The sequence below is a fragment of the Anser cygnoides genome, chromosome 1 (genome assembly GCF_040182565.1).
Source record: "Anser cygnoides isolate HZ-2024a breed goose chromosome 1, Taihu_goose_T2T_genome, whole genome shotgun sequence".
Lineage (NCBI taxonomy): Eukaryota > Metazoa > Chordata > Aves > Anseriformes > Anatidae > Anser > Anser cygnoides.
The window spans coordinates 13,892,248-13,919,862 of record NC_089873.1 but is presented as its reverse complement, the minus strand read 5'-3'; the positions used below and the strand labels follow the sequence as shown (position 1 = coordinate 13,919,862).

The following is a 27,615-nucleotide window of genomic DNA, read 5'->3' as shown; positions in this document are numbered from 1 at the left end:
TGTGCTGTTACAGTAAGATTTCATTGTTTTTCAAGCAACTAGAGATGTGGATTGAGAGATGGTCTTCATCCTAGTGTACACAACCTCATAATAAATTTATTTTGCCATGTGTTGATAGGTGTATTAACTTCCCAATTTAACATTTTTTTAGCTCCAGTTTTACAATGCAAGAACAAAATGAAAGGTCGTATTTCAATAGGTCAGATCTGTTTGTGTGAACAATTTAATACCTAATTGTTTAAGTCACTGAAATGCAGATTACTAGGAGCCAAGTGTGTATGCTGGGGAATTTCTCTTGCTTACAATTTTATTGTACTATTTCCTAAGCATCCATTGCTGCTCCTTTTGAGAGACTGGAGGGATCTTTAGTTTTTACCAGAATGATGTACTTATGTACTTCAGTGATAATAGCTGTTTCTATTTTTGTTTCTCTTACTATCTATTTCTTTTACGGGACCAATAAAATGCGCGCAGTTGTATGTAGTCGCAACGAATGTAGTGATTTGAGTCTTCTGCAGTGCTTCTCTTGAGTAGCTGGGATGCTGTATGTTACTGTGGACGCTGAGCTTTAGCACATGGTAGGTGCTTGAGGGCAGGTTGCAGACCGTGGAAATTTATTAGTGACAAACCATATGAGAAAGAAAACCATAAACTGCAGAAGATTTTTTTAAATGGGAGGGGATACCCAAGGAGAAATATTTTTACCAAAAAGCAGCATATTCAGTTTGATTTAGTAAGTCGAAGATACAAAATAAATGTATCTTTAAAGTGTTATTTTTTAGAGTAAATTCCTACCTCTACTGGTATGTTTTGCCATTTGTCTAACCTCTTGGATAGAATGTCTAACTTTTGTGTTTCAGAAGTATTTAGGTCAAATCTTCCTGGACTGGTTGTTTTAATTAAAAATTCTTAATATCTTGTTTCCTTATATAAGCTTTGGATCAATATTCTTTCAACACTTAATTATCATAATCATCCAAAAATAGACTGCAGTTAACACGCTTTGAAAATCTTTTTCTTTCTTGAGAAAGCAAGGTAATTTAGCTTCAGAAGATACTCCCAAACATCTCATTGTAGGAAATATCCTTTAATTTCACGATTTTTTTCACAGCTTATACAGAGGACTGATTTTTCTCTTCAGGACAGGTTAGAAATCGTAATTGCTTTAGTTATTTTTGAATACAAAATTATATTTGCAAACAACGACCAAAAGAACCACCTTTTTGTAGCAGTAGAAGGTTGGCAATATTCTGTATACAGTTGTATATTTTACTGAGGTAGTATTAAAAGTTTAGGGGCTTTTTATAAACGTATCTAGTTGTGTCATTGTCATGCAGTGTATTTTAAAGTTACTGTTCTCTGTTCTGGATACAACTTATCTTGCAGGATCTAGAAATGCTGCCGTTGTGGGACAGACGTGTTATAAATGAAAGACATTAACTACCAGGTGAAAAGTTTCTAGATTTTGGGATTTAAGTTTATGTTCTTGGTCCATTGCATATCTGCCTTTTTCATTTAGAGGTTTACTTCAGGGAAGCAGTCTTCATTCCAGTTTCTAAACGCTTCTGAAATACACTTGGAACCTGGAACCTCTGCAGAAGTGAATCTGTGACGGTGGGGAGCAGAGGGGGGAAGGATACTTCCCTATTGCCCATGCCTTGGAAAATGGCTGACCTTTGTCTGGTGTCCATGTCGTGAATCTACCTGACTTAACTAATCAAACTAACTCTAAACATCATTCTCTCAAGTGTTTCTTTGACCGTCTGTCTGTGACCATCTTTGGTTGCTCTGATTTTAAAGTATGGTATTGAATGGTGAAGTAGTTTTGAATCCTCCATGTACAATTTGCATCTGAAGTCCATGTGCTTAAGAGTGCTTTTGCCAGGCCATTGTGGAATAATTTAGATGAGTGCATTTCCCGGCAGATTTCAAGTACATTCAACTTTTGTTTTTCAATGTTTTTGAAGATCAAAATAAACTAACCCACCAATTTTAACACCAATTTAACAAATTTCTGAAAAAAAAAATATATATTCAAGTACAGAAGATAATTTGATCTCAAGATATGTTAAGCAAATTTCAGGGTGTACTTTAAGTGAGGGAACTGACTCAGAAATACTGATTTATCCATGTATCACTGTAGAATTTATAACTTTTTTAAAATGACAAGCAGAGTGCAGCAAAGGTTGTTGTGAATTGCCTTTTATGGTTCTTTTTCTCACGTTGAATTAATGCTAAAGTAAATGAGCTGAGAGAATAAAGGGTCTTTCAGTTTGTAGTTTAAATAAAAATAATGGAGGGAGTAAATTTATTTATTATTTGAAAGATTTATGAAATTAAACTTCCAAAATTAATAAATTATCAAACTACTTTTTAGAAGCTATGTTATTGTGACAATTAGAGAGGGCAGGGTTAATGTGTGTACTGTGCAAATGCTTTTGAGATACCTAGAAGTTTTCCAGAGAAGGCTGACAGGGAAATATGAAGTGATAGGATGTAGAAGATGCAGATGATATTTCTTTTTGTTTGTTTAGCCTTTGGTAAATGCATTGTAACAGCCACGTTGTCAGACAATAAGAGGTTTTACCCGTTGTTTTATTTGTTATAAGACAGTAAAATTGTCTGACTTCTACTGATTAATATCAGATATGCAGGCAAAAAAGTATAAGAATGGCAAACACAGGATGAATTTAGTCTGGTTACGTTATAAAGACTGCTAATTGAAGAGAGCTGATTCTAAAAAAAAAAAATATGAATTTTACAGCAAAGTGAGGGCGTGTCTTCTTGAAGGAAGTAAATACCTTTGCTTCACTTGAGAGTGAAGAGAAAAGCCATCAAGGAAGCTGATTACAGGAAAATGTACTAGAAATAGGCAGCTTCTGGTATGCTACAAGGTGTTGTGGGGTCTGAAAGATGATCTGCAGGAAGGGAGGAGGGGAAAAGAAAAAAGCAGAAAATTCACACTTACGCCTTGAACAAGTCTATGAAATTGGCAACACATTTTGTCAATTATTTAGTGTAAATGGGACACAAAGACTGAGTAGAATAAGAAGTGATAAACATTGTTTATACAGTGGGAAAAATGCCATGCGAGAATGACTGTTATGACCTATATAGTAGAAGCTGAAGGAATTTTATAATGTAAAATTCAAGGTTGCATGCCGTGGGCATAGTAAACTTTTCTGCTATGAAAATGTGCATGAAATACAGTGAAGGTGGTGAGTATGATATAACCTGAGAGGCCTTAACAGCATGAAATTCAAGGTCATATACTGAGGGTAAATAAACGTTTCTTCTGAAGCGGAAGGATCATCTTGTAGAAATTCAAGGAAGAGGAGCAAGTTTTTATGCTATGGCATAATGGTTTCAGTATCAAGGAGTGATCTTAATCCAGGAAATTCTTTACTTCAGGCTGAAAGTAGAATGGTAGAGACATTGTGATAAACATCTTAAAATTCTTAAGTGGGTATTAAAATAAAATAGTAATAATAATAAACAGTAAGCCTAAGCAATATCAGTTCTTAAAGGACAATGTATATGTAAGTAGTCAGTTGTTTTCTTCCTGTTGCTGTTGTAATTTCACATTTAGTGAATATAGTGCTGTCATGTTGGGAACTTTCCAACGCATTTGTGTCTTGAAAGTTTGTTCGGGTTAGTAATCAGTGCTAAGTTCTGCTCAACTCCAGCTGAGGAAGTCCTCAGGTAAAGTGTTATCACTGATGAAATGTGCAGAAATTACTTACAATTTATGAGGTGTGGTGTATACAACTATGGATGAAGAAATACAGGGTGCAAGGTCCTGGAGAGTCAATACAAAATAATGAACAGAAATGCAAAAAATAACTAGTACAGGGGAAAAAAATCATCAAACAGATATTCATAGAAAAAAAAAAAGGGCTTGCAAAGTGGACTGGGTCTCTTACTGCATTTGCCCTTCACTGTCACATCTTACAGAGCCACCCAGGTAAGTGAGGAAGAGTTCTGTCTGCGGAGCAGCACCGAGCCCGTGGCTGGATTACCTCTTCCTGCCTGGGCTCTCTGAATGGCGACAACATTTGGACTGCATTCAGAAGACAGTTTAAAAAGAGTAGGAATAATTTAAGCTTAGAGAAAGATAAAATAAACAGCTGAAGCATAGAGTAACGAACACTTTAACTGCACACTTAGAGGCCATAAGCAGTTTGGCAGGGTGTAGGATAAGGCAAGAATGGTATGATATAGTTAAAAATCTTGGAATGCTACTAGCAGATGGAAAAGTTGACCAAAAAAAAAAAAGTCTGAGAAAGGGATTTAGCGTTTAAGACCTGATAAAACGTTGGGTCATATTACCTACTACAGTCTCATCTGTTGTGATTTTTGCATGCATTAAAAACCTTACACAGAACATAATTCAGGATCAAAACCAAGTTCTTAAAATCTAAGTATTCAGAAAAATCTTGATTTAATTTTTATAAAAATCAATTTTGATCAATTGCTGGCTTAAATATGTATAATTATGATTTCTGTTGTTAACTTCCGCTTTATGAGCTTCTCTAACAGGGCTGGCATACTGAGCAGACCCTGGATATAATTTTGATTGAAATAATTTTGAGCAGCTTTTTTTTCTGCTCACGTAATTTGTAGTAGGGTCATTGAATTTAACTCCAGGAGACTAGTTCTGCAGTCATTTTGACTGAAATGTGTTTTCTAAATGGTATCGGGTTTTCAGACTGCCTTGTTGCATATCACTGGGTTTAACACATGCCCAAATTTGACCATGGGCAGCGGTGGGCCTTGAAAAAGTGCAGCAAGTTGCATTTGTGCTCTGAGAGCTACGTGATGAATAAATTTTAATAACTGTGAAAGAATATCATACTATTGTCTGAGTATGTTATAACTTAAATAATGGAAGCTGTTAGTATCTTGGTGGGTTTGAGGTTCAGAATCATAAAACAGGTTAAAGCTGTGGTTTTCCGCAAGTACGCCAGACTTGAGAGTTGCAGTTAACGTTACATCAAGGTAATTGGAAATTACGGGCTGTGGAGATGAAAAATACCTCACAGATCATCTAGCTCGTCTCTGCTGGTTTGAGATTGTTCCTGCTAGTGTCTTTCGTTAGGATTTTGTGGATTGAAGTACACCACTTGGTGATGTTTCAGTCACATCCCTGAGAAAACAGCTTCTTGCTAACAATCAGCATTGCTTGCTCTGCTTGGCTTTTTTTTTTTTCCAGATGTCCCACACGATTTGTCCAGACTTGTTCCTGTGGTAGTCTGTCATTACTTAACCAAACCAAACACCACACGTGTGTGCCCGTGTCCCTGGTGTGAACTCACTTGTGTTCTGCACCTCTGCGAATGGTTTCGGCGCGGCGCTGTGCGCGTGGGAAGAGCCCGGCCTTCCTCTGAGGGCAGCCCTCACTTCTGGACTTCTCCTTGCCCCCTCGCAGCAGTGTGCTGACAAAGCCTGCCTTTGTCTCTGCCAGGGGAATAGTGCAAGGCCCGTCTGTTAGCTCAGGCTGATAGGAAAAAAGCTGCCTTTAAGGATGGCTTGTGGGTTACTTTTTTTTTTTTCCCAGAGGTTTAAATGCCTGTATTTGACAGGGAATCTTCAGAAGCATTTGGAGGGGTCATTGACTGGCAGCAACTCTCAGCCATGCTTTATGATTATTCTCACCTTGCATCCAAGCTTTCAGCAGCAGATTTCTCACATAAATATATTTCAAAGAAAGCTCAGTCCTGGCTTATTTTAAAATGTATCATTGACACCTCTTCCTTCGTGTCTTTCAGTAATTTTTCTTTAGATCCTCTTGTTATTCTTGTAGGAAATTCCATTTACTCATTAGCTTCTGCTGGTGTTAAACCATTACCACATCCAACTTTAATTTTATGAATAGCTTCAGCATATTTCTTCCAACTGTAATTTCTTTTGTTCAGAAGATTCTCAATAAATATTCTCTTTTTTCTGTCCCCCACACAGTTCTTCTGGCTAGTTGCTCTTCAGTTCTTGCCAGATGTTTTCTTCTAGCTTTTGTGACAATAAAATGCAGCCACTGTACCCATGGTATTCATATTTTAAAAAAAAAAAAAAGGCACTTCTTCCCTATGAAGAAAGGCTGAGAGACCTGGGTCTGTTCAGCCTGGAGAAGAGAAGACTGGAAGGGGATCTCATCGATGTGTATAAATACCTGAGGTGTGGGAGAGAGAGGGATTTGGCCAACCTCTTTTCAGTGGTTTGTGGGGACAGGACAAGGGGTAATGGCCACAAGATAGAGCACAGGAAGTTCCACACCAACATGCGAAAGAACTTCTTCTCAGTGAGGGTGACGGAGCACTGGGACAGGCTGCCCAGGGAGGTTGTGGAGTCTCCTCCTCTGGAGATATTCAAGGCCCGTCTGGACGCCTGCCTGGGCAGCCTGCTCCAGGGAACCTGCTTTGGCAGGGGGGTTGGACTTGGACCCGATGATCTCTGGAGGTCCCTTCCAACCCCTACAGTTCTGTGATTCTGTGAAAACTTATTTTTGCTAAGTGTAATTAGTTTGATACTGCATTCTTGTTTTTTTCCAACTGTGCTGACATACCTTCATTTAGGAATAGACTACCTCTGAAGTTATGCAACACCTGAGCTTTTGAAGTGGTGACATTTTTCAGTCCTTACGTCAAAAGTGGCATTGGACATTAAGAGTTAACAGAGCGTGACATTTTATAGTGGCAGGGCTTTTTTATTTAGCTACAAATATGCTGTGTTAAACCCAGTTGATTCCACTTTACCAGGTGAGTGCCCTAACTAGGCAGAGAGATTGTTCATATAAAGGCAGTTTTGTGCAAAATAGCTCAGCTCCAGAAGCAGGTTCCCCATAGCTCTTTCCTTTCTTCCTCCACTGCCCCTGCCAGTTGCCAGATGTTCAGCTAAGAGGTGCTCAAATCCCTCGTGTTAGGAGGGAATTGAACCTAGACGACATCCTAATTATGTGGCGAAGAAAATCATGTTTTCTTATGGTCAGGTCTAGAAAGGTAGCTTCAGCACAAAATGCTCAAGGAACTTAATTCCACATCTAGCAAAACAGAATCTTTTCTTCTGACAAAAAAACTTACTGTAAAAAGTAGGTGTCACCCAATTCCCTGGCTGACCTGTTAGTGGGAGTGTTCTGCAGTATTCATGTAAAGTAGAAAAAATTATAAGTCATTGCTTTGGGATGGCAGAACTCTTGCTGGTTTGGGTTTTTCTTGAACCTGCTGAAGAAGCTGTGCCAACAGAGCTCCAGGCTGCTGCCTGCTCAGCATGCAGGCTCTAGGATTTGTCATCCCGTGATCCTGCCTGTCTGCAGGTATAGGGTAGACATGGAGGATTTCTGAAAGAAATGAGGAAAAAGTTGTCTGCTGAGTAATTAACTCTAATGATCAACGACTTCATACGTAATATTGAGTCTTAAACATTAATGAAACTTCATCTCGAGTCTGACACCATTTCAGGTATATAGTGTCAGCCTTTAGTGAGGAGTTTTACACTGCTGACCTTATGTTGTATATAAGGCATTTGGTGATATCGGAAAAATATCAGTTATGATTTGTTGTTAAAGTGTTGTTCAAACATATGTAATTCAGCAGCAAGGTCACTTTTGCATCCCTCAATGTTGAGATGGGTCCAGCTCCAAGCTAGCTAGGTTTTGCTGTGCTCATCGGAAGCTTTGAGGAGCCTCGTGCAATTTCTTCCTTCACTGGTAATTTCAGAACATGGGGCCAGCAGCAAGTGTATATTGGAGAAGCGATTAGGCAGTAATGGTGCACTGGGGTGTAAAATAGCAACTGCAATAGCAGATTACTCCATAATGCTTCCTTACAAGTTGAATAAATATGTTGGATGAAGAATGTAGAAAAACGCTCTCAAAATCGTGTTTTAAGAAAATAAACACCTTACAAATTTGAGGTTGATTACAATCCAGTGACAAGTTCAAAGTGATTTGATTTAATGAACTGGATTTTGAGTCATTTACCTATACTAAGTTCAGTTTGCTTAAATGCTGTCGACACCAACAATTGCTAAGTCATCTGTATAGAGCTGACTTAAATAAACGGTATTTGTCCTTGTGAGCAGAGGGAGGCCAGTATTCCTTCACCAAGTTTCAAATGCTTTGCAGAATGATGACATCTGTATGATTGTCTAATGCCATGTAAAATAAAGTTAAGCACAGGCTGTTATAAAAATTACCTCATTCTAAGTGATCTTATTTTTTCTATTCTGCTCAACGGGGTGTCTTTTCTTATATATCACGTCCTCTTGAGGAAAAACTATTCCTGCCTCCTGCAAGTGCTGTCACAAACTTGAAGACAAAGTTCACTTTCAGCAAAAGAAGGGTTATTACTGAGGGGTTTTTTAATTGAAAAGAACTTGCTGCTTTTTATAGCAGCATGCTTCCTTGAAGGTTTGAATTGACACACTCTTTATATTTATTCTTCAGATATTCCTCACTATATTATTATCATATTTGCACAAATGTAGGTCATGGTTGGCTGGTTTTGTTTTTTAAAGTAGGGGCTATGGTCGGATACTGGTTCTTCATAGAATATAACCTTGTTGCATTGAATTATCAGTAGCGTTTGTAACAGAGGCCAGAGAAAAAAGAAATGTTTTCTGCTTTTACCTATTTCCTTTCCATGGGTGGAAGTAGGTTGGCAGTAGGTTGGCCGTAGAGTCACCACAGTAATCACTCCTAGCTGAGTCAGGACAGCCTGGTGGCACTCGGTGCTGGCATCCACTGCACTTCAGTGGTACCACACACAGCCATCACTGGGAAGAAGGTGATGACAGTGAGAAATATGCTGGTGCATTGCTATACTTGTAGAATAATCAGCAGCTCTGTCATGACGCTGTTTTGTAGGCAAATCTCTGTCCTTTCAGGCACTGCATGTTTTAAGGACACCATCTTCATTCCTTTTCAACCTTCAAATTCCTTTCTTTTAGTTGGAGTAGTACTATGCGTCTTTTCAAAATGTAGCATGAGCTGACACAAGAAAATCCAACTTCAAGTGTGAAAATTCAAGAGAAGGTCTCAAGATGAAAGAGAAACAGAGTGTGTCCTGACAGTCAGGCAGAGATTTGGAAGATGTTCAGCTCATGCCTGTTATCTATCCCCCCCAACACCTTTCTCGCTCTGATCACAACTCCAGGATAACTCTTGATATGAAGGATAACGGGTTTAGCCTGTGTGCCTCACTGACACTGGTGGAAACATAACAGCGAAGATGTACACACATTCCCGGGTTTGCTAGCTGCAGGACTAGGTGAAAATCAGTGAGCAGCTAGGGGTGATTTTCCACAAAAATACAGGGGTGTTGTAATTTGGGACGATGTGTTGATGACAAGTAGGAAAAAAAAATTGCTCACTGCTATTCTTGTTAACAAAAATGACGTTGCTAATTTTTCTTGTTCATAGATCACCTCTCTTGTGACTCTCCAGCTGCTGTCCATGGTTGGCAATAACGACCAGCTTGATGGACCCCGATACAAATGCACTGTATCACTGGACTTCATCAGAGCTATTGCCCGGTGAGCCTATTAGAAACCATTTGGGGTTATATGTGCTGATTTCAATGCGGCTTCAAAACCTGTATTTTCTCAGTCTTTATTTTGGCTGTATGCAGACCAGAATGGAAATCTGTGGATGTTTTTTAAGAACAAGTAAATGAGTCTTCACTGTAAGAAATGTTGAACTTAGGTTTACTCCAATACTGTTTTGAAAAAAATAATATATCTTACCGTGACAGAGGTAGGTCAAGGAACTGCTTGAGTATGTTACAGTAACAAACTGTCTGTGTACTTAATAGAAGTCAGGGACTTCATGTGAAAATACTGCTCTAAAATGGCAGTCCATTTCCTTACCAAAAGGCACGTTATGATATTGGAATCCAAACTGATATTTAGTTCTTAGTAGTGTTTGTGGTACAGGTGATGTAAAAACTGGATAGGTTATGAGAAGTCTTTCACATAGTTTGTCTTATGCGATCTGTAGTTGATACAAACTAATTCAAAAAAAACAGTGTAGGTACCTCAAAAGTATCAATTACCTGTTCATCCCAAGCCTTCAGTCTGGGAGTCCGAGAGCAGTTCCAGCTACATCAGGAGAGATGGTGATAAATTACAGAAACACATGCAATACATAGGCAACAATCAGAACTGTCTCATTTATGCCAAATCTGAACAGCATTACTTCACGCACGCTGCTGCAGCCAGCTTATTAGCAGATCTTGGATAAAGAGCATGTGGCTAGAGCAGAGCCGAGAAATGACATGTGGCAAAAAGGAGAAACATTGTACAGGCCAGCTCTCCTCTGTAATGTGGAGCTTCAGAGGAATCTGCGTTTCAGACTGTTTCCAGTATCCTCGCTGCACAAGTCGCTCTCCTGAGCTGTTAAATGTCCCCTCGCCCAGTCAGTAAGCGGCACAGACGTGCGAATTTCAATTTGGACAGGCCACAGAGTGAAACTTCATCGGGCTCAGGCCTCGCTGGACCGTACCACCACCATCTCCAGGGCTTTGCTGTGTCAGCTTGCTATTCCCAGCAATAAAGTCACATGTGAATGATGCCTTGTAAAGTCTCCCACTGGTACCAAGTACATCAGACCATCTGTTTAGCAACATGGATCACTGTGTACGGATATCCCCGTGCTCTTGCCTCTGCTCTAACTCTTACCATGAGTACGGAGACCAGTTCTTAAACTCTGTACTGGCTATGAAGTTCCTTGAATTAAGACACTTGACATGATGGCCCTTTGCCTACAATTTCAACATCCTTCGAAGTTTGTGGACTCTGTTAAAATTGCCAGAAGGTAGAGGTGGACAGAAAACAGGACCAAAACTTGTGCTATGCAGCTCACGCTTACCAGAGAAAGTTTTTAGAGCTGTCCCTTCAAACCTCAGTGCACAGTGCAGTGCTTTGGCTTGCCTGCCTTTAGGTCAGATGTGCATACATATATCCCGTCTGACTTTTCCTATGCGTTGTGAAGAAGGCAATTTTTTTTTTCCCCACGTAGTTCGGAAGTGTTTATAGGCTGCACGGATTGGGCCATTTTATCTGACTTTTAAAAATTAACCTGTTTTTTTTCCTGTCCTCCCTTTTTTCTTCTTGTTTGTTTATTTGTTACAATTTTTTTTTCCAACCCACTGTCTGTCAAATCCTGAAGGACATAAATAAGATGCAAAATTTCATGAACCCATTATAAATGGGTTTCCCCCTTGTCTTACTTAGGCTGGCTAAAGGGTGAATGTATGATCACGGGCTAGCTGTGCTACAGCATTGCAGCAGCCTGTAGTTTTTAACCACAAATGAGAGGGGTTATATTTACTGCGGAGAAGGAACTATTTTGGCATTTCAATCATGATACACTTCAAGTAAGCAGACCATCTCCTGATTCTTTAGTCTCCATTCTTGCACTAGTGCTAAAATACGGTTAGGCACCAAAATCCTCAGGTTTCTCAGTCTCACTGCCAGGTGAACTTACTACTGCAGGGCTGGAGAGTGCGAGGAGTAGGACAGGAAAACTCTCCCTCCCTCCCCTCCCCACCCCCATTCAAGCAGTTCAACTTGCTATTTCATTTTCCTTTATTTTTAAATAAAGAATGAAATCTGCATTTTTTTAAAGTGTAAACCAGCTGTTTTTGGAAAAGAGTAGAAAACCTTATGTCTTCCTGGTGGCTTTTAGTGTGGTAACCTCTGCCCATGCCCTGTCTTTCTGTTTATTACCACAGAACTTTCACATCTATCTCTGTTCAGCCTTTGCAGAGATATTTCCATACTTTTCACTATGTAGTTTTTTACTTTCGGTTAAGTTGGTTTAGGTGTTTCTTTTTTAGTAACTTTTAATTTCTGTTAAAAGGATTTCAGACCGAAGTTCATAAATTTTCTCTAGCTGAAGTAGGGATCTCTTAATGTTTGTGGAACGTAATGGATCTTTTCATCTAGGGTCTAATAATGCTAGTTGTTATGGCAGAGCGATTGTGTTTCATTTAGTTGATAAGGTCAGTTTTTGTTAGTGTGGTTTTTGTTTCTATGGAAAGCCTTATAACTAAAGCACTTTTCTTAAGTGACACGATGTAATATGAACCTAACAGTGGCTTTTAATTTCTTCTAATTTTGTCATTGGATTATTAGGTAGCCTCCAACACAGCATTTCTTGTTATGCATCATGGGGATTTCTGAACTTTTTCTCAATTCAACATGATGTTCTATAGAAACTTTTTGGAAAGTGGGTTACAGAAGGAGGCATGAACAGAGAATATTAAATGATTGCAGCCTAACAAATAAGACGTTCAGACAGTTAATCTCACTTAACATTGTGAGCGGTTATTTTTGCATCATTAAATACTTTAAAAAAAAAAACTTTTAATTTTATACTTGTCATTATCTGCAGTAATTTGTGCTATTTATTCAAACAGTAAATCCCGAAGTCTGAGTGTTAGATTGCATAGCAGAATGAGTTCGGAGACAAAAAAAAAAAAATAATTATATGTTTTATTTTACTGCTGTTCATTCTGCCTGCCATTGAAGTACAAAAGTATACATTAAAATCTTCTATCTTATTGAGTGGCATTCTTGGATTCTTCAAATTTAGCTATGAACATGGGTCAACTAGTGTCAAGACTGAAAGAACGCAGACTGCAAATGAGTACAGATGAGGGAGTTACGTAGTACGCGCTAAAACAGGTGGTTTGGAAGATGAACAAAACATTTAATAACATAAAAGATTGCAGTTTTGTATCACCAACTGGAATATCGTGTTTACCATATGAAAATATATCAACTTTTGATGTATTTTTTTTTTACTGCTTAATGTTTGGAATAAGAAACTTTTGATTGTTGCTAGAAATCGGCTTTATTTTTTTCAAATCTTACAAAGTTGAATCAGAAGATAGGAACTTTAAGTTAAATGCAATCAAGAATGAGTTTTTAACTTTCTTTGGGGGATATTTCTTGATTTTTGTTGTGCAGAATGTCCCACGTGTTGTCTCCAAACAGGTTAAAGTCTTAGCACTGTTAGGATGATTGCTCTAATATGCTGTGTTTTTGTTTATAGGACCGTGAACTTCGACATAATAAAGTACTTGTACGATTTCTTGTGAAAACAAGCTTCACAGCCATATGGACACTGTGACAATGACTAAGGCAAGCTGTGTTCATCTCTCTACTTAGCTGGCCAGAAAGAAGAGTATTTTGGCTCTTTTGGATTTGTCCAAACAGGTGCTGGCCCAGCATGGAATCTGATGAAAATACTCTGATTGGTCTGGGTAGATCTGATCAGAGGACTATTTACCAGGGACCCTGGAGTATTTGGAAGCAATGTGTTAATTATAAACAGCAGGGTTTGAGCACAATCTGTTCTACTCTTAATGATGTTATCTTAACACTGAAATTGCCTGAAACCCATTTACTTAGGACTGCGTTTTGCTCTATGAACTCTCCCCAGTGCTTTGAACATGGCAGCAGCCCTTGTTTGTATGCCCAGTCTTTTCACTTCCTCTCCACAGGAATCTTTGCAATTGCCTGCCAAAGCAGCTTTTCCTGAGGCCACCATTTTAGGAGAGTGGAGTAGCAAAATATAATAAATATAAGAACATCTTTAAAATCAAGCTGGTATAAATCCTTCTTTCCGTTCAGTCATATGTATGCAGATTGTCACACTGTTATATGGAGATCATGATAGGAAACTCCTAATTAATCATCATACTGTACTTTTTTTGGATCATTCATAAATGTTAACTGTGAATCTATTTTTATGACACTTTCTTTTAAAAAAATTTCTTGATTCCTGAAATTCTAACCTGATGTTGAACTTGAAAAGCTTTTTATTTCAATGTTTTTATTCCTTTCAAGCTCATCCGTTTCTGTTGAGTGCAAATTATAATGCTGTTTTGAATGAATGTGATTTCAGATATGCACCGTGTGATATTTTTGTAACAGTATCTGTCCTGTAGAGAAGTATGGCACAGCTGCCTTTTCCATCAGAAAGGGGGAGATTCAACAGGTGACAGAGTATTCCTGCAGCAGTTGCCCAAATGAGGCAGAATAGTTTTTGTAGCATAGAGCTTTGACTTTGGAAATGTATATTGGAATGCACTGCAACTGTATTTGTCTCCAGTTTACAAGCAGAGGAGTCCCAACCGCTGCTACCTTTGCAGGGTATTGAAATCACCTTGTGCACTAAAGGATTGTCTTCACAAATTGGAAGTTTTGTCACTCTTGAAAACTCGGGGTCCCACAGCCTGTTACTCAGATGATTTATTTCCGAATGCTGCCCTTTGTTTGACAGTACAAGAAAGTGTTATATGTTGACTGTTAGGGATTTTTAAAATGAAAAATACACCTCTGATACTGGAGGTGGTCAAATACTCTGTGTATAGCTCCTTTATTTTCTCCCAATTGTGTTTGTGTAGCCAGGCTTCTGCTTCTGGATTCAGACCCAAATGAATGAGTTCCAGGTGAGTCTAAGTGACAAAAGCATCTTTCTGGCCAAGCTGTCGTCTCCCTTTTCAGTAGACTCTGAAAGGGCAGAAATGAGTCATCTCCGTGATCCCTTTTCCTTCCGACCGCTGTGCTGCATCAAACCATGCACCTGTCCATGAGGTGGCAACATTTGTCGTGCTTGCTGAAATACTTGGATGCAAATACATGACCTGTTTCAAAATGTTTATTGCTTACTTTTGTTTTTTACTAATAAAAATGTACAGAAGGCATGCTTTGGACTAAACTTTACGGTTTCTTTCCCTTTTGGAGCTCATCAAGAGCTGAGCTCAGCACTTGTGCATCTCCTGTATGACTACTAAGGGCTAAAAATGGGAGAAGAAAGGAGGTTTGAGCTGTTATACGTTAAACTAATCTGTACAAAGCAACAGCAATACATCATAGCTTTTCCAGATACCTGGTCTAGATTAGAATCTGATATATGAAACACAATGGGATTTGCACTAACTTATGAAGTCCTACAACTCTTCAATAAAAAAAAAAAAAATTAAAATTCTGCAGCTTAGCTTGTTTGAAACTTTCAACAGAGCTGGGCCAGGGCTGTACTGCTGGGGAGGGAGAATGCCAGCTTGTGAAGCTCCTGCTCAGTAGTAGTCAGCATGGCTGAAAAGTGTAGCAACTACCAAGCAGAGACTGTATGAAGCTCCTCTTTGGAAAGCTTTACTACCAAGAGCAAGTTTTGAATAATATCACACCAACCTAACCTGCATTAAAAATACACAAGCAGTTCCAGGTAGTTCCAGATATGCACATAAACAGAGTACACGAAGAGCACAGAAAACATCTTATGTGAGTATAAGGATGCACAATAAAATTTGGTCATCATAGAGACAGGCAATGCTTATATCTGATCTTTTATGAGGAAAGAAATGAGTAGGAATTTTACCAGTTGGATTAGTAACTGAAGTATTTCAGGAATGTTTTTAATTCTGTTTATGATGTGTATAGATGAGATGCAAGGTGAAAGATTTCAAACAAAAAAAAAAAAGAACCAAAAACCAATGGTCTTTTGCTCTAGGACAATAGCAAAATGACTCACTCTGTGTTGTATGATTAAATTAATTCTACAATCTTAGTTTTTTCAACAGTATGGATCCATGAGCACACGTAGTCTCTGGAAACAGTACTTAATGAAATGTGCTGTAGTACTTGTTTTAATGTTAAAATTCAACTAGTTATTAGAAATGAGCCCATAAGTATAGATAAGTGATGTTTCTTTTCACTGTTGTCATAGTTTATCATAGCTTTTCTAAAAAGAGATCAAGAACAGAACCAGTTCAAGACTTAATTTCTTACAGCTGCTAGGCAATATACATGAAGAAGACTGAGTATGCTGTATTTCAGAACTCGTGTTTAGTATATGCTGAACATTTGCAGATGTTTGAGTGTAGAACAAAACCAGTCATGTTAAGTTCTGGTTTGGGTTGTAGTTGGAAAGACGTACCTTTTGCATTGCATCAACTGTGTTCAGTTGGTTGGTCCAACCTTTTCCTAACCCCATTAATCCCATACAGCACACCAGACTCTCAAAACTAGCAAGCCCCAGTTTTGGGGTACAGAGAAGACATGAAGTAAGGGTCTAAGAAAATAAGCATTGAGGAAACTTATTGCTGCAGATTTTTTCTTCCCACATAATTCCTTCTCCACTGGCCTGCTGATCGCTTCCACTATAAATCCAAAGGATGAGGCTACAGATCGCTGCGGAACATTATTAATTTGACCAAAATCAGGTTACCTGGAGAAGGAGCAGTTACCGAGGATCCATTGCACAGAACTGCTGTCCTTACATTGAACGCACTTCTGTGACCTTTTTGAAAAACTCCTCTCCGTGATATAAAACTTAAAGCTGAATCAGCAGTGTGAGAATGAGCAAGGTGACTGAGGTGTAGATGATGGATGTAGGCTATAACTATGCTGATGATAGATTGTGGGATTTATTCTGACAAACTCGAAATACTTCCATATATCCATATCAATGAGTTTATAAACTATTGCAGAGTGCCCTACTACATAGCCTAGCAATATTCCATTTTGAGACCTCACTTCTGTGGATGAAATTTAGGGCCCTAGGCTTCCTGCGGTCAGAATTTCACCCGTTCTACAGGTGGTGTTGAGAACTGTGCAAAAAATGCAGAGCAGGAGAAATCTTCCATACTTCAGTGTAGGAGGATGTTTTTTAAACAATTTTTTAAAAATACCAGCTATTTTTTTCATAGTTTCTGCATAAAATATATATATATATACTATAATGCTTTAAAATTTATAAATATATTGTACTTGTCTTCAGTGGCTGATCTGAATGTCCACAGGAGCTGAGGCTTGTTCTTATACGGAGAAAGTAATGGGGAAAGAAATTCAGCTATCATAAAGTTGCAGAGAAATGAGTGCCCTTGAATAGCTCTGATTTCATCAACAGCTGCGTTTTCATACCTACAGCCTAGAGATTTTCTTTTTAAAAGAGGCTTGTAAGAGTACATCCGCATGTAGCACAAGAGGTGTTTTTTTTTTTTTGACAGTGTTTTACCTGACTCTGCTTTTCTCAGAACCTGCTGTTTCTACCATAATAATCCTTGTAGCTATTATCTGTAATTTTTGGGGAGTTAAAGAAGTACAGCAGTTACTTGAGCATTTTCTAACTTCTGCTGTTGCTACACACCTTGATTTACCTACATGAAAATACATCCATTTTTACCATGGGTTCAATTTTTCCAGCATCCAAGCGGCTTTGCCAAGGCCATTCAGGCGCTACCTGCTTCCCTCTTAACTGAAACAGACAGCTCTGCCAGGAAAATAGTGTGAAGGACAGGATTCCCAGCAGGGACGCAGGAGATATTACACGTCTGTGACCTGTAAGCAAAACACAGACAGTGGAGTATCCCAGGATTAGATATGCTCCTGCACCTCTGCTGGCACAGAGAGTGGGACGAATGAGGACCAGCAGGTTCTTAGGGGCTGCCTGGAGGTAGGCGTACTACACGTACTACATGCTGCAGTTTGCTTGGCAATTGGGAAAGAGAAGATTTACTCTATCCAGGAGGAAACATTACCTGAAGTGACAGTGACTTCTGGTATTGTCAACATCAGAACAGCATACCAAATGTCTATGTATTTGTAGATGTTGGAATGGCTCCACTGGAATATTTATTGGAAGATTAAAAACTGTTGGGTTTTTTTGTTTGTTTGTTTTTGTTTTTTGGAACAAGCAGATTCATATAAGCTTTGTACATTCTGTTAGTGGTATACATGGATCAAGTTGGTTTACTTTCTGATTCTTTTCTGTTGCGTTTGTTAAAACCGTTAAAAAATGAAGGCTGAAAACGAGAAATAGCGTCTGCCAGCACAGTTGAAATTGCAAGTACAACCTTTATGAAGACAACCTGAAAACAATAGGTAGGGTTGTCTTTAAAAATCAACAACCCGGTAGCAGTTTCTGCTGGAACAAGAAGTTGAACAACCATGGTCTGAACTTTTGGGTAGACCTGTGTGGTATCAAGAGTTGGACTTGATGATCCTTAAGGGTCCCTTCCAACTCAGGATATTCTATGATTCTATGATTCTATGATCATTCTGCTTGCTATTTGACGCTGGCAATATGTCAGCCGCATGTTTGAGTACCCATGTATTTGTAAATACCTGGGTTTCACGTACCAAGAAGCTTAGAAGTAAAAGTAAGATCAAGATGGTTTGTTGAGCAGCCTGTGCCCTTTGGTGTTTCCGTGCTCTTTAAGTGAAGTCCATGAGTAAGGTGATCCTCGAGTAAGAACGTGCTGTACAAAGTATCATGGGAGGATGTAATGTTTGGAGTGCTGTCGTGAATTGTACTTAAAGTGCCTCCTCCTCTATAAATGGCTAATGACCCCTCTTCTCCCTCAAGCTGAGCAAGGAGGAGCTTTCTTCGACCTGAACAGAGGGACCCAGGGAAGAGTAGAACAAAGAAACGGGCAATCCAAAGCAGCAGAAAGCATCCCTAACTCTTCTCCCATTTGGTTCAAAACCTTCAATGAGTTAGCAAAGGTGTGCGTTGTTGGAGCACCCTATCACCCCATAGTCCCTTGTCCTGCCAGCACTGCTCTGGGTGCTCGTGGGATGTCGTCTGGCAGGCGTTCAGCTTCAGCAAGGTTTTTTTTCCAAATCCGGGTTAAATCTGTTGGGCCACGGAGGCTGTATAGCCAGTTGTCTTGTTTTGCGTGTTTGGTTTTCAGGTTTGTTTGATTATGATGAAATGCTGTTGAAAAGTGAAAGGCAATGACAGAGCCAGTGTAGCAGGAGGTGATTTTTCATAAGCCACACAGCAAAGGTGCACTTTGCCTAAATTCGTTCAGTACATGCGCTCTGTTTTCCTGGCACATGGAGATTTTCAGCAAAGCATGATTTTTAATACACACATATTTCCTTTCAGCATTTGATTCTTGCTTGCGAAAATATGTGCCGCTTGGTATTTCATATACCTCCAGAAATTTGAGTTCGGATGGAGGTGGTGGGAATAAAATAGGGCCAGTAGGGCTGGGAAATAGAGGTTTGCTAGCTGGCTTTTTTGATGTTCATGCATTGGGAGTTCAACAGCTGAGCACTTCTGCCTTCACGTAGGCAAGGAGGACTTTCACATCCTGGCAGCCAGAGAATAGTTGAAAGAAAGCTTAGCGAAGAGTAAGGTACGTAACCTCCCTCATTAAGGCGTCCTTGCCAGATGACAGAGCATACTGCTACAAAATTCAGCAAAAGATGGAAGTACCCAAGAGAGAGTGATGGAGAGTGAAGTTGCTTGCCAACTTCTTGCAGTGAGCAGCTCATCCCCCCTTGTGGGCTGCAGGCTCTGAAAGATGTGATGTGAACACAAACAACATCTACAGGAGGGTCAAACGATGTTCCTGCCACGCAGTTAGAGCAGTTCCTGAAGTGCAGGCGCCTGGAGGAATCCCCGTCCTGTCCTCGCAGCAAGATTTCCTATGCAGTGTTTTGTTATTCCCGAAGGGTGCAAAGCATTAGGAACAACAAATATCTGGCAACCCTGCTGGAACTTCTGAGAGCAGCGTGATGTTAGGGTTGGGGAATTTCAGAGAAAAGGAGAGTAAGAGCCAAAGCCAAGCACAAAGTTTGTCTGCCAAAACAAACCTGTGGCTCCCGGAGAGGGCGGGAGCTGCCCCTTGCAGCGACGTGGGCTCTTCTGCCTGACTTAGCGCGGGCTGCTCGCACGTGTGCTCACCTGAAATGGCTTCTTCAGCGTCCCTCTTCGCTTCAGGCAAGCTAGATGTATTTGGAGCTATCATTAGAGGCACGGTGATGTGTCCTGAGCATGTTGTTTTCTAATGTCTTGGACGCCTTTAAGCAAAGGCTCACCCAATTTCAAGAGTGGGGTTTTGGGCTGAGTATAAGAGCAGTAAATGTGATGCTTTTGCAAACAGTCACAGTGACTTTCTGAAAGGTTTCATCCGCAGCAATACCTCCATTGCTCACCATCCACATTTAAAATTAAAGGCTAGTTTTTGTGTCTTTGATTAAATTCTGTATGCATAACCTGGCTCTAGACTCAACTCTACTTTTCCTCTTTCCTCCTCCCCATCTAATCTCAATCCCTCCCCCAAAGCACCGAAGTGACAGAACTTTTCATTGAAACTATCACATTTTTTGCATCCACATCAAAAGATAAAATGCTAGCTTTAGTTTACACCCATACAATTAACCAAATGTTGCTAAAATTGCTTTGCCCTCAAAATGGAAAGTGTGCTAAGCTGACACACCCATTAGAGGAAAAATTGTGCTGAAATTGTTCACCTTTGGCAAAATTCTGCGTAGCTAACTGGAATTTTTATCGTGGAAAAAGTCAAATCATCTTTATTGTAGTTACTGATGCTCATGCCAGCTAAAACAGTGAGCAGCAAGTGTTTTAAACTGGCTGTTATCTTGTATCTAAGTGCTCTTGTGTACAGTTTTTCATGCACAATAAATACTTCTGGCGGCAGCCTTTTACTTTCTTCCATGTGCCGCCTTCTTTAATAAATCAGACCCCTGAAGAGACTGAAGCCGATTCCTCTGGTTCAGTTGGGAAGTATTTACGGAAATAAATTACTCTCTTCACTAAAAAAATGGGGAAGTGGAGATTAGACATTTGAAACTCCTCTGCAGTGAGGTCTGTGACAAGCATATACCCTCCGCTGACTTGGGAGCCTTTGCGCTGGAAGAGATGAAAGTCCCGATTTCAGAAAGCTCCAGAAATACATGGCTGGTTTGTATTTTCCTCGTGTGGCACAACTTCATGAATCTTTGGTGCTGAAGGCAATTAAGTGTCTGAGTACGGACAGCTGTTTTCCATCAGTAGCTGTAGAGTAGCTCATCCATCAGCAAAGAGCACTATCGCTGCATATTCACGGCCAAAAAGATGGTGAGATACTGGAGGAAGTCGGGTGAGGCCGAGTTTGGTGTGCTATTTCCTTTGTAATATCCTTTTCTGGGAAAGAGGATGCTGATAGAGCACAGCGAGATCATGAATATCAAATGATAGCCTTGGTAAGGCTGCTTGGCTTTCTTATCCGAGGTTGTGACCACAGGCTGGTCTCAGAGCTGTTGCAGTCTCCTTCAGGATATCGCCTTTGATGCTCTCCGAAATATCAAATCAGTCAGAGCAGAGGAAAAGGACACCTCTTCCTTTTCCATCACGGTGCTGCTGTGCTTTAGCTGAGAAGGACGAGAAGTCTGTGCCACAGAAGACGTGGCTGTATGGGTTCATGGGGATCCGGAATGGTTACACGGATCTACCTCTGTACACAACAGCCGAGCTCTTCATTCAGCTTGTTCAAATCACAGGAGAAAATCTGCCTTAACAGGGACTTGGATAATCCTTTTTACTGTTTGTGTCTAACAGCCCTTGCTCATTAAAAATGGGAATTTCTTTTTGCATGAAATGAGTAAGTCAGTGTAGGCTGCTTTGGGCTCCAACTTCAGCTGCTGAGAAAGTAATTCTTTTACTTTATTTTTAGTAGGTTAAGGAACATCATTTCTATGCTAACCTTTTCTCTTTTGAGCTCTTTTCTACAGATGCCTTCCAGAAATCTTTGGATGTTCGATATGTTACTATAGATATATAGTAAAATTCTGACAGTTTTCTTGCTGCTCAAAACCCGTGGTTCCCTGCAGAGACCTTTTCTTCACTGCAGCCTTATTGCCAAGTTGTCAGAGCATTAATTAAACTAGAAGAATAAGGCATTGCATGTCATTTCCTATACTGGATGCCTGCATGTCAGGGACATATCTCCATGGCAAGAACCTGTATATAAACAAAAAATAAGCTTGGCAACAATACAAAATCTCATGCAGGCTTTTAAGTGAAATATGTGGCAAAGGAAAATATGGAATTTAAAGTAAAGTATTTCTAGGGAAAAGGAAGAGTTTGCTGAATGCTTATTTTCTCAAGCACAAATGTGATGATTTCATTTGGATGCTATGTGCATTCCAGTGTTATTTTTAATCTCCATATTTTAGATGTTTTAGATATTTATTGGCTCAAACCTTAAAAGGTTTCTCATTTTAAACCCCCTCATTCATTACAGGTAGACTGACTGTTCCTTAGTGGGATTACAGATTCTCTCTGCAAACCCATAAAGTCACGTGGAATAAAACTTTATTCCAAATAAACTACTAATAATTTGCATATGCTTCATTTTGCTGCATGAATCAAAATGTCTTCGTTTCATGTATTATACATCACCTCTCAATTTTATGTACATTTACTCTGCCGTTTAGAAGCCAAAAAATACAGCACACGTGTTGATGCTTTCCCTGCAATAAAATGAATAGATGCTTAAACTGTAATTGCAATCTACTGCTTGCTAACACCGCCAGCAGAGCCACGACATTAGGGAAACGGGAGCATTTTTCATGTTTTGTCACGTTTTTGGGGATGGGTTCTTACAGTAGTGGACTTGGTGACTCTTCAAAAGCCAAACCTGATAATTCACAGCCAAGTTAATGTGAGTGCATATTTAAGAGATTAAGAGGAAAATGTGTTATGAGGACTGTAAGATGAAGAGGAATTTGGCGGATACATCCTCAAAACTCTCGTGTGCACACAGGGCTCTTCCCCATCTTCTTGCCACGTACAGCTCCTGGAAGCTACCTTGCAAAGACTCCGCAAAGGAGGATCTTTTAAACTGGTTGTACCCAGTCGTGCCACCGAGGCTTGGGACAAGAGGACAAAGGCAGCACCCACCATTTGCAGCTTTTGTCCCACCCGTGGGCACCCGTGAGTAACTGGAGCCGCGTGGTGGCTCTCCCTGCGCAGGAACTCAGCCTCTGGCCCTCCTTTGGGTGCTGTTCCACGTGGCCAGGCACTGCTAAGAGGAGATTTGGGCCCCTGCGGTGTGCCAGCGTTGCTGCAGGCGGTCAGGTGCCAGGGCTGGGCTGCCAGGAGCTGCCTGTGGCAGCATATGCACCGCGCTCCCCTTCTCTCGCTGCCTTGCCCGCCTGTTGCCACTATTTCAGCTGCGTGTGCAGAAACACCGTGCGGGTGCCAGTCACAGAGTTACACTTCAGCAGAGCATCTTCACACCTCCCTTGCTGCCGATCCCGTACGAACCCTTCACCGACAGCTCTCGTGACGTCTGGCTCGCCGCTTGCCATGCAGCCCATGCTAAGGCATCTGAGACAACGTCTGAGGCCGTACCTGGGAGCTGAGCGGTGATGAGACATACCCCAGGGCTTCACAATGATGCTGTGGGCTGCAGAGGCCGTATTCCAGCAAAGCTCCTGCCCAGGGGCCAGTGTCTCCATGCACAGTGCAGAGGATTGCACGGGGACCTTGCCGTGCTCCTGCCCAGGGCCATCTCCTGTGACCACGGTGAGGCTCAATGCCCTTCCCACCACCACCTCACCATCAGTCAAGCAATAGGATTCCTTCTCCTTTTTTTTTTTTTTCTTTTTCTTAAAGGACTCTAAAAAATTAGTCTTTAAAAAATTCTGATGAATAGCATTAATCCCCTACGAGAGGAACGCTCTAGATTGCTTAGCTGCAAACATCTTTTATTCATGAGCAGCATGCGCCATACATTCATTCCCTCACTCAAGGCTCAGGCATTATTTCAGGAAGAAGAAAGCACATCTTTAGCATTGTAGGCTTTTGAACAATCAAAAAATGTATAATGAAGCAGCAACACCTCTCAGAGGCAATAATCTACTGAAATATTATAAGCCTTTGTAGTCAGGGGGCATTTTAAAGCCTTAACTTGCAACCAACAGAACTTTGTTATTAAATGATTATTATAATTATTTTTTTTGTACACCTTCAGAGCTCTCTGTGATTCTCCTAAGGATGATAAAGTGCCTTCCTTCTGTTTTAGGTGCTGGAGATCTTTCTTCCTTCTCCCTGTGTGTATAGGGTGAATCCTAAATGATAATCTGCCAATTTATTTATTGTAGTTTTTTCTTTAAAACTGTATGTTTTTTATCTTGCAGTGCCCTTAACATTATTCTCCCCAGTGCTCCCTCTCCCTTTGTTTGCTGGGAGCCCCAAGGAGAAACATATGCTGAGTTTTTAAGTTGGCTGCAAAGTTATAACCTATTTCCCCTCTGAAGCCCATTTTGGAAAATACAGGTGAAAAAGAGAGCCTCAAGGGGGTGCAGAAGTTGGCCTCTTCCATTAATTTAACACCATTTCTTGGTGAAGAAATGAAGCAGCAGCACAGGTTAAAAGTCTGCAGAAAACCTTGCTGCTTCAGCCCGACTTCCTGGGGGCAGCTACTAAGCCTGTCTGACCATCGTACAAATTGGTTCGTTGTCGCTGGGATTTTAGATTTGATTCCTCGTTATAAGTTTTTAAAATGATGAGGATTAATAGCGCTTGAGGGGCAGCTCCAAAGACTTTGTCTGACTCCGGTGGTGCTGGAGGGGCCATAGATACACTGAAGGTTAATGATCTGAGAGCCCCCCTCTGCACCTTGATCCGCAGGAATGGAATTGACCTTTTCACGGCTTAATTAGGGATAAGTTTATAAAAGTATGTCTTCATATTTGACACCAATCTCCTTTGCATGCCCTGGTTTGGTTGGCCTGTGAGTAATACGGCCTCCTGTCAGCAAAAGGAGACAAGATATTTGTTCAAATGCTCATCGTCAGCAGCCCAGCAGAGATGGCTCCAGCTAAAACCCTAACTCTTACTTTTAAATGTAGTTTAACAGCTCTGTGTTCTTAAGGAGGCTTTTCTCTTCCAGCTACTATTGCTCCATCAAGGTAAGCCAGCCATCTTGTGCCCAACGAATGCAGTAGTCACTCTTGCTGGTGAAGGAACACAAGAAAAGGGCTCAGACAAGAGCCACCCTAATAAATACGCAGTGCCTGGGGAGTACCAGCTCTCCTGGGAACCCGCAGACTCAGCGCTCCTGGTCCTCATGGGCTGCACAAGGCTGGAGAATGAAGCTCCAGCTGAGCATCTCATAGCCCCCACCATTCCTCCACCAAGAAAGACCTCAACCCCACGAGGTTTGGAGAGTTATCTCCTCTTGCCAGTGGGCCCTGTCCCCTTGCCCTGTGCCGTGTGCTTCCACCGTTTTCTTTCCGTCGCTTTCAGAGCTGGTCTCATGTGTCTGGGAGCCAAAAACTAACCCAGCCCAATATCTGGAGAGTTCTTTGCCTTCCTGAAAGCAAGAAGGGCTGGTGAGCACCATGGCTGACAGAAGGAGGAGAGAAGGTGTGCTCAGGTCTGCCTCCAAGCATGGGCAGGGGAGTGGGGTGAGTGGGAATGGAAGGGTATGCTTTGGTACCCACGAGCCATTAGATCCCCAAACCACATCCTAAATACACGTAGCCCCTGGTAGACTGACATTCCTTGCATTTGGCCAGTGCCACGGCTTCTAGACAGTGTCAGTAGATGGAAATGCTATTTTTAAAATAATGTTTAGAATGAATTATTCTCTTAGCCTTGCAAAGGAGGGACTGTCTGGTCAGGCTTGGGGTATCTTTTTTAAAGAGTTGTGGAGAAGCTTATGCTGTAACAAACAGTGCTATACATATGACATTGCTAAACAGTGAATGCCAATGTTATTAAACCTGTCCTTTTTGTGAGCGTTAAATTAATTGACAACATTTTTTTTAAATCACACTCTAATCTTTCGGAGAACAGAGCCTCTCCTCAGAGACGCTGTTCCAAGGAGAACCAGCCACCATACGAGGCGTCCTCTTGATTTATAGCAGCAGCAGCATGAATTTCATATAACATGATAATATCCTATAAAGTCTCAGAGCTCTACACCGAGTCCTGCATAGATAACAGGTTGAGCAGTACACGAAGTCAGGATGCGATAATAATGTCTTTCCTTCAGCATGAAACGATGCTATTTGGGATGCCATGCTTCTTGGATGTGGGAGCAGTAATCCTATTATCAGTCATCAACAATAAACGACACCGCTGTAGATACCCGCTTACTGGAGGTGATGCACAGAAGCTATTAGGAAGCTGCCTAGCCGGCATGCTGAGCTTTCACCCGCTATTTCCTTGCAGATTTTCTCTGCAGATACCTGCCTATCTGCAGATATTTTTTTATCACTGCAAATAAGAGGGACCCTTGCTTCGCCATGGCTTTGTGGTTATCTCAAGGCACGGGTTGTACTTCAGTACTGATTTGTGGTGTCCCCTGCCAGGTCTTGGGGCCACCTCCCCCAGTGTGCTGGGCCCTGCTCCGAGACCCTCCAGACTCAGAAGAGCAGCCCAGTGTTGTAGAAATATTAACGCCTGTACCTATGGGGAGGGGTGGCAAAGAACAGCAGCAAAAGCTGTCATAAATTACGAGACATCTCTAGAAAGGTAGACGTGTAACGCCTGACTGAAAGTGCCAAGCAAACAGATGAGTTTTCATCATCTACACACCTAACCCACCCTTTCTACTTATGGCATACTTTTTCATTACACTATGTTATTATACAACTAGTATGAAATATTTAGGGCTTTAAATTTACACAGTCATAAGACATGTCCCTGTGCAGTGCCTCTTACAATGCAAATACAGGAGCACTGTAATTACACACTTGCACAAAATTTTATCACTAGGGGTAATGTAATTTTATTCCTGCACATTGTTGGAAATTATTCCTATAATGAAAATATAGAAGGAATTTCTTTAAGTAGGTACAGTTGTAAATGAATGAACCACTCGGACCGCAGGTGCTGACCAGTTGTGCAGTGCCAGGCCGTTTGTCTTCCTGGGCTCCGAGCATGGGTTAACCCAGCACAGCAAAACAGACTCAGTCATACAGTCAAGGTATGTAGGCCAAGGAGAAATCTTTTGCAAATGGAAACAGTAATGGATTCCAGGCTGTGCTACAAAGGCTCTTTTTGATTGTGTTTTATTTGTTTTATTTTTAACATCACTTTAAATGAAGCCACTGAAGCCAAGATGGGCTGGAGGTCTTCTCTGTGCTGGGTGACTGCTCAGTCTCTACACTACTCTTAGACTTAGGTGTCCTCTCTGGCATTTTCCATCTCGCCTTATTTCCTGCACAGTGACCCACTGCCAAGGAGAAGCTGGGGTGTCCTGACCCCATATTGGTGTCCACCCGAACCCCACCCGCTGAGGTGAACCCTTGGGGTTGGGCACCTCTCATACGTGTCTCCCAGACACCAGAATGGCTGTGATTCCTTCAGCCATGTCCAGTAAGAAACAGTCTTGCTAAGGTCTGTGGGATATCAGCAATAACACCTCACCTTCAGAAGACGAACTCCATGGGGAATTTGTTTTGGGTACTTATAGGATGGTTTGAGACCACCGCCTGCTCAATGCACGTGTTCTGTGCTGCCCTCCAGCAGCAGCTGGTGCTTCCCAGGCTCTCTGCAAGCACCCAGCACCTGACTCCCATTGTGGGCTTTGTTTTGGGGTTCAACGTTCGGGAGAAGTGTTAACACCCATCCGGTAGGTGCCCACATCTTTCACTGGGCACTGCAGCACTTTTACCAGGCAGGAAGGGATGCGGCAGAGGAAGATGGATGGTGTTGGCCAATATGTAGCTGAACGTGTAGAAGACCACAGAGAGATACCTAAGACAGACTTCCCAAGACCAAAGGAGGAGATAGAAAGAATATTTTTTAAAAGAGAGAGACAGGTCTTGCTGCACTATTAGCAATGCATGTTTTTCTTTTTACAC

The 27,615-nt window shown here is 41.0% G+C and overlaps 1 protein-coding gene across 3 annotated transcripts in view; it reads left to right on the top strand.

Moving 5' to 3' along the window:
* Nucleotides 1-14,705, top strand: part of ORC5 (origin recognition complex subunit 5) — a 71,328-nt gene extending 56,623 nt beyond the window's left edge. For 2 of the 3 annotated variants that reach the window (XM_048068556.2, XM_013180473.3), the window contains 2 exons: nucleotides 9,413-9,525; nucleotides 13,049-14,705. In XM_048068556.2, coding sequence (XP_047924513.1) covers nucleotides 9,413-9,525; nucleotides 13,049-13,094 — 159 coding nt within the window. In that variant the 3' untranslated portion in view covers nucleotides 13,095-14,705. The remainder of the gene's footprint in view (nucleotides 1-9,412; nucleotides 9,526-13,048) is intronic. The other variant, XM_048068557.2, reaches the window with a different exon arrangement.
* The last annotated feature ends 12,910 nt before the right edge of the window (nucleotides 14,706-27,615 follow it).